At 37.1% G+C, this 7908-nt stretch overlaps 1 protein-coding gene across 1 annotated transcript; it reads right to left on the bottom strand.

Annotated features, from left to right (window-relative positions):
* Positions 1 to 6937: 6937 nt before the first annotated feature.
* On the bottom strand, positions 6938 to 7693 carry LOC149404650 (uncharacterized). The gene is made up of 2 exons (XM_089607619.1): positions 7571 to 7693; positions 6938 to 7501 (listed from the first exon to the last, which is right to left on the bottom strand). Exons 1-2 carry the CDS (start codon positions 7691 to 7693, stop codon positions 6938 to 6940), a joined length of 687 nt encoding a protein of 228 aa, XP_089463745.1.
* Between the last annotated feature and the right edge of the window lie 215 nt (positions 7694 to 7908).

Here is a 7908-nt window from a genome sequence, read left to right on the forward strand (position 1 = left end):
CGTTCTTTGGTGTCTGCAATTTGGTGAGACTTTTTTCTTCGTTCTTTGTATTGTTATTTAGTCAATTTTCTTCGTTTTCGGCTGCATGTTTTGTAGAAACCAGCAGAAGGATTTATGTTTTATTCTCGTTTCTTTTTGTTTTCGGGTTTGTTGTAGATCTATTTACGGTTGCGCGGTTGCTGTGGATTCGCCGAGGCTTTCTTGGATCTGTTGAATCGGTGAGTGGATTTCAAATTTTTTTGTTCATGTTGTCGTAGTTGTGATGTATTCTTTGAGTAAACTGTGTTTAGGTAATAGATCTGTTTGGGTTGGGCTGTTGTTTTGTTCTGTTGTTAGTTCGGCTGTGGCTATGATTTTATTTGTGATATGTAAGCGTGCTAGAATAAAGACAAATCGAAAGTGAAACCCAAAATTGGGGATTTGTGTTCTTGAATCTGAGAGCTAGGGCCTTGGGTGTTTGTATGAGCTTGACTTTGTGTTTGGTTACTGAGAAACTGGAGAAAAGTTTGGTCGGGGTGTGTTTGAGAATTAAAAATAATTTGCAGACTGCCTTATTTGTCGTGAAACATAGCCTGAATTATTCTTTTAAGATTTTTGTTGCAAGTAATCACATGCTTACTTTAAATGTAATTTATTTATCATGTACGATCCGAATGAAATCCCAAAAACGCATGTTTTGATATTGGCTTTCTATGTTCTGATTTCAAGTTAGGTTTGATATGCACATGAATTGTTGGTCTGAAGTATTTTCAGTATGAAGTTGTGTATTTTTCTGATAGCTAGGTAGTGAATTTTTTTTTCGTCTTTTGTTATACTATGTTTATATGGTTCAGTTCTGTGAAAAAATGGGTGACGGCGCTCATTGGCCGGACGCGGCTTTGGCTAAGTTCATTGACCTTTGTCATGAAGAAGTCCAACGCCGCATGGGACCAGCTCAATTTGACAAACGATCTTGGATGAAAATTGAGCTGGAAATGGTCGGTACGTTTGGTAACGCCTATAAGGTTGATAAATTGAAGCAAAAGTGGCATCGACTTAAAACTACTACTAAGATCTTCCAAGGACTTACGGAAGCCACTGGTTTTGGATGGGATACGGACACGAATACAGTGACTGCCGATGACGAAGTTTGGGATACGTATATACAGGTATGTTGCTTTTTTTTTTTGTGTATTTAGTTTATATTTGTATTTATTTGTTTTATATCTGTGTATTTAAGAATCAGCCGGTGTGTAATATTGTTTGAAATTGTGTGAATTAGATATAGGTATCATTTTTGGATTTGTTGCTCGAATTAGGAGAGGCTATGATGAATTTGGGAATTGGTGAGGTTTGGTTTGGAAATACATTTGGCTGTGTGACTTGTTTTGGCCGTGTGACCTGTTTTGGCCGTGTGACCTGTTTTGGCCGTGTGTTATTTGGCCGTGTGACCTGTTTTGGCTGTGTGATTCATTTTGATTGTTTTGTGATAATAATTCTGAGCCTCAAAAACTGAGATGGTTGATTTGATAAAAATTCTGAGCCTCAAAAACTGAGATGGTTGATTTGATAAAAATTCTGAGCCTCAAAAACTGAGATGGTTGATTTGATAATAATTCATTTTGTCTTGTTAGCCCCGTGTGACCTGTTTTGGCCGTGTGACCTGTTTTGGCCGTGTGTTATTTGGCCGTGTGACCTGTTTTGGCCGTGTGACCTGTTTTGGCTGTTTGATTCCTTTTGACTGTTTTGTGATAATAATTCTGAGCCTCAAAAACTGAGATGGTTGATTTGATAAAAATTCTGAGCCTCAAAAACTGAGATGGTTGATTTGATAATAATTCATTTTGTCTTGTTAGCCCCGTGTGACCTGTTTTGGCCGTGTGTTATTTGGCCGTGTGACCTGTTTTGGCCGTGTGACCTGTTTTGGCTGTTTGATTCCTTTTGACTGTTTTGTGATAATAATTCTGAGCCTCAAAAACTGAGATGGTTGATTTGATAAAAATTCTGAGCCTCAAAAACTGAGATGGTTGATTTGATAATAATTCATTTTGTCTTGTTAGCCCCGTGTGACCTGTTTTGGCCGTGTGACCTGTTTTGGCCGTGTGACCTGTTTTGGCCGTGTGTTATTTGGCCGTGTGACCTGTTTTGGCCGTATGACCTGTTTTGGCTGTTTGATTCCTTTTGACTGTTTTGTGATAATAATTCTGAGCCTAAAAAACTGAGATGGTTGATTTGATAAAAATTCTGAGCCTCAAAAACTGAGATGGTTGATTTGATAATAATTCATTTTGTCTTGTTAGCCCCGTGTGACCTGTTTTGGCCGTGTGACCTGTTTTGGCCGTGTGTTATTTGGCCATGTGACCTGTTTTGGCCGTGTGTTATTTGGCCGTGTGACCTGTTTTGGCCGTGTGTTATTTGGCCGTGTGACCTGTTTTGGCCGTGTGTTATTTGGCCGTGTGACCTGTTTTGGCCGTGTGACCTGTTTTGGCTGTGTGATTCATTTTGACTGTTTTGTGATAATAATTCTGATTGCTTGCTTTTAATTATTTGCAGAAATATCCAGATTCAAAAAGGTTCAAGAAAAAGGGATTGCCGCACTACGACAAACTGAAGGAAATATTCGCTGGTAAGTCCGCAACCGGTGCGTTAGCGATGGGACCAAGCCAGGTAGCCGCCATCGGCCAGGCTGCAATAAGCGCTCGGGAAAAGAATCCGTGCGTATCGGCTGCGGGAAGTGCGCGTGATGGGGAAGAGGGAGGGGGCTCATCTGATGAAGCCCGGGAGGTCGAGAAACAAACGGAGAAAAAATCTACGGCACGCAAGAGGAAATCCTCGAGTAGTAGTAAAACCAGGTGGGAAGAGGCAGTTGAATCCCAAAATGAAACTGAGCGCTTCACAAGTCAGCAGTTGATTTCTTTTATGGACGAGAAAGAAGCACGGAGAGCGTCTAGTCAGGCGGACTCGATTACTTCAGACAACGAGCGTCTGAAACTGTGTGGGGCTAAGGTTACAAGTTTTCGAGATTCGCTTACGCTGAGACAATACAGCGGATTCATGATGGATCTTGTGAATAAGAAGGACTTGCGCGTTCTTTTCATGTCACTCCCGGACGACGCGGTGTTACCGTTTGTGCAAGGCATAAACTACGATTAAGTTTTATTTGCTTTCCGTTTTATTTGCGTTTACTTTTACTTCGGATGGAGTTTTATTTACGTTGAGTTTTATTTACGTTGACTTTTATTTACGTTGAGTTTTATTTCGGATTGAGTTTTATTCACGTTGAGTGTGTTTTATGTGAAATGTGTTATGTGGATTGTGTTTTACGTGATTGTGTTTTATGTGGAATGTGTTATTTCGGATTGAGTTTTATTTACGTTGCGTGTGTTTTTAGAAGTCTCTCTTTAAAAAGTGGTCAATAATTCTTTCATATTGCTTTGCAAAATGCCAAGGGGAGGAGCAAATTTTGATTAGCCCTAGTTAGCTAGTTTCATGCCCTAGTTAGCCGTAGTTAGCTAGTTTCATAATGCTTTGGGTTTACATTCCTTGTGTTGTATAGTATTGGAGAACTAGTGCTCGCCACAATTATGCGTAGTGTCATTTACTTTTCTATTTTTAAGACGTATTTTCTAGGTTTCTGAACGGGAAAAATAAATAAAAAAATGTGGAAATTGAGTAACTCACTAATGAAAGCTATTTTGTTGCGTAACTTCAGTTTATTTTGTAGGGTCATTATTTCTAAGACCATGGATTCAGATGGTGACGAACAGCGTGCGGTAGACGCCATGCTTCGTCGTCACAGACGGCGGCGTGAACAAATAAGGCGGGAACGAGATGCCGAAGAATCACGGAGAATTGAACGCCAACCCCGGCGAACGACCACGGAAAGTGGAAGTGAGTACGTGTATGCTATGTTAAGTAATCCCAACGGAGCGCCCTTGTTTGAGATGTGTCGCATGTCCAAGGACCCATTCATAGCAATCGTTGGACTGATTCGGCAATTCCTCCCGCCCGGTCACATATCAGCAGAAGAGTCTTTCATGATGTTCATGAAAGTTCTCGCACATTCGGACCGGAATAGAGTCGTTCAAGACCGATTCAATCACTCTGGTGAGACCGTCAGCAGACATTTTGGATATGTCCTTGATGCCATAACTCATTTGACACCCAACGTCATAAAGCATCCCGGTTATACAACCACACCCCCGGAGATTGTCAACAACCCAAAATACTGGCCATGGTTTAAAGTAAGTTTAATGAATTTATTTTATCTCTAACGTAAGTTATATTAATTATCAAACTAAGTTTTGTTCTATTATTTTATAAAGGATTGCATCGGCGCTATTGACGGTACTCATATTGCTGTCATCGTCCCCGCTGCGCAACAACAGAATTATCGAGGACGGAAAGGAATATGTACGACGAATGTCATGGCTGCTTGTACATTTGACATGCGATTTACGTATGTAAATGCCGGATGGGAAGGTTCAGCGTCCGATTCACGAATACTACGTGAGGTATTACTGTCTAACGATCCATCTTTTTTAATACCACAAGGAGGACAGTACTACGTAGTGGATAGTGGATATCCTAATGAGCCAGGTTTTTTGGGACCGTATCGCACCGTACGATACCACCTATCCGAGTTCAGACAGGACAGGCAAATGCGTAGACCCCAAGAACTTTTTAATTACAGGCACTCGTCTTTACGGAACGTGATAGAGAGATGTTTTGGCGTCGTAAAAGCTCGGTTCCCTATTTTAAAGAATATGTCACGTTATCCGTTAGAAAAACAAATTCGTATAATTATGGCATGCTTTGTATTGCATAATTTAATAAAAATGTACACAAACGACGACCCTTTGTTTACAACATGGAATCAAGATGATCCTCCGGAGGACATTGAAGGCCAAAGTTCTGAAGGAGTCGGAGGTCAAGGTGCGTCAGAATATGGTGGACCGTCGTACATAAGCGCAACTACACAAGCTCGACGTGCACATTCCCAGTTTAGAGATGTTATTGCTGAAGCTATGTGGGATGAATATGTACAATGATTTCATATTTATGATGACCAAAAAAATTTTGTATTCAATCTAAACAATAATGTCATCTTTATATTTTGTGTAGTTAAATTTATGTTTAAAAAAAAAATTGTAGTTAAGAAATTGTTTCCATGTACCAAACAGTTTCCACTTTTCATTTTTTCAAAAAAAAAAGAGAAAAGTGTACCAAACAGTTTTTCCAGTTTTTTCAATTTCTCAAAAACAAAAATGAAAACTGTACCAAACAGTTTTTTGAAAACAACTATAAAACAGTTTTTCAATACAACTACAAAAATTAGAAAACAGAAAACAAAAAACTTTTTGAGTTAACTACCAAACACTACCTTAAGTATTCATGCCCCCAATTTAAATTATTTGTTACATGATAACGATCTTGATTGTATCAGTGCAACTAAAAGATCTATGCCGCATAAAAAAGGGTATATAAGTATGAAAACACAAAAATGTTAGATATTTATATCGTTATTACCTCTAATAATTGTGGAAACAGACAGATATCAGATGGGATATTTTGTGTGCATATCGAAAAATAGAATTTATTGAGAGAAATATATGAGTCCATATTTTGTGTGCATATCGAAAAATGGAATTTATTGAGAGAAATATATGAGGTATAAGATAATATGGGATTTTGGTTATATGTAGTTCAATATATTTGTATTTGTACTATAATATATAGCCATTTCTAGTTGTTATATTATCGTTTGTATTTAATATATTGAGATAAAATTTCTTAAATGAAACTGGTAAAATCACATGCATATGCAAATTCATTGTGGCATGGTTATTCCGAGCTAAATATTAATATAAATCAATTGAATTTTTAATTTCAAATAATATTATTTTACTATAAGGTGATGATAAAATTATAAAAGTTTCAAATGTTCAGAGTATTGTATATTATTATTATCATTATTGTTATTATATATATATATATTATATATATATATATATATATGAGATCTCTATATATAAAAAGGAGAGTACGTTTTCACTGTTCATAGACTCATGATACTGTTTCTTCTACGGTAAACAAAATACCCATTGTATTATATAATATTACAACTGACTTCCAAATTGACTTTTCGTGTCCCAATTCTCAAATTTTTTTGAAAGGTTTTTTTTTTAAATGCCATCTCTATATTCTTTCAAGAATATTATTTCGACCATTCTACACTATCGAAGTCTCCTCTCGAGATCTCCAGAAGGAATGATCTAGATATTTGTGGAATTATTTTCTTCCCTAAAATGTGCTATAGCTTCCCCTGCATTTCACCGATTTTCTTGCTTTCGAATGTCTTCAAACCTTCTTGCATTCGTCTTCATTTTAATATCTGCAAAACAGGTAATAAGTCGACCCCACTATTTTTATCCTGTCTAAAAATGTTTAATTTTGTTCTTCAAAAAAAAAAAGAGCCATGTTTACTTTATAGCGTAGGACACTGCTCTTAGACCATCTCCAGTGGAGCGCTATGCGCTGCCTATTTTGGCGCAAGTGCTCCACTGGACCTTCATTCCCCACGCTATAATAGCGTGAGATGTATTTTGACAACAGTGCAGCGCTATTTGTAGCGCTGCACTGTTAAGCCACTTTATTATTATTTTTTTTTGTAAGTTTTAAAATTTGCCTAAATGCCCAAATTTCATATAATTATTTAATATTTATCCCTAAAATTATTTAATTTATATAAAATTTATTATTTTGTATAATTTGAAAGACAACAATATTTTAAAATACAACAATGATATTTGCACATTGCAAGAAAATTATAATATTAAAACGGTCATAATAAACTAATATCAAACACAATTACATTAGCAATTTGGAAGACAATCAACAAGAAAACTCAAAAGACATAAAAAACACAATACAACAAAATAAAATTACAATAGATAAACTAATATTCTGGAAGATTGGTGCCGGATCCCCCGAGACCGGTAAAATATTGAGAATATGAATCAGAAGTCGGAGGTGGTGCATGGGATTGTTGTTGTTCAAGCCTCTTTTGCATAATTTTCGCTTGTTCGGCTTGAACATATGTCCGAACCTGTGGATCTTGTATTGAACTTAAATCCCGGAACAATATTTTATTTTCTTCCTTGATTTCTTTCAATTCCAAGTGGCGTTGCCTGATAACACTTGTCTTCTTCAATTGCTCAAGAAGTTCTTTATTTCCTTCCTCAATACCACTAATTCTAGACATTATTCCATCATCCACATTTTTTTTTAATTTGGCTTTCTTCACCCCAATCGGCCGCTCAGGAGGAGATGGATGTCTAGCAGATTCAGGAGTTGGATTTTCTGACTCTTGTGGGCAAGATGAACCTCGAGATGTCTGTCTTGCACTTGAGGCTCCATCTTGGAATTTTTCAAAATTCTTAATAATGTTCCACACATGATCAAACTTCCAACCTTTCTTGAATTTTTCATCTTGTGAAAGCAATACTTTAGCTTGATCCATCTGAAAGTTGATAAAACAATGGTTAAGTAAAAATCTAATCGTGAGAAAATAATAAACTATAATACTCACAATATCTTCAGTTGAAGCACCGCTTGGGTGTCTATTCTCAATTTGTCGAATGCATGCATGCATCTTCCTTGTAGCTTTCTCAATCACTTGGTTTGTCACCCCTTCAAAAGATAACAGCTGCATTTCAGATGCTGGCATACGGTGTTCCGGCAGATGCCACAGACGAGTACGTCAAAATAGGAGAGTCAACGGCGATTGAAAGCATGAAGAAGTTTTGTCGGACAATCATTGAGGTATTTTCTGAGCAATATTTAAGATCACCAACAACCAATGATATTGCTAGACTTCTGCATGTTGGTCAACAACGTGGTTTTCCAGGAATGTTAGGAAGTTTAGAT

Source organism: Urtica dioica, chromosome 2 (assembly GCF_054948205.1).
Source record: "Urtica dioica subsp. dioica isolate 48M chromosome 2, U.dioica_male_clone48M_v1_H2, whole genome shotgun sequence".
Lineage (NCBI taxonomy): Eukaryota > Viridiplantae > Streptophyta > Magnoliopsida > Rosales > Urticaceae > Urtica > Urtica dioica.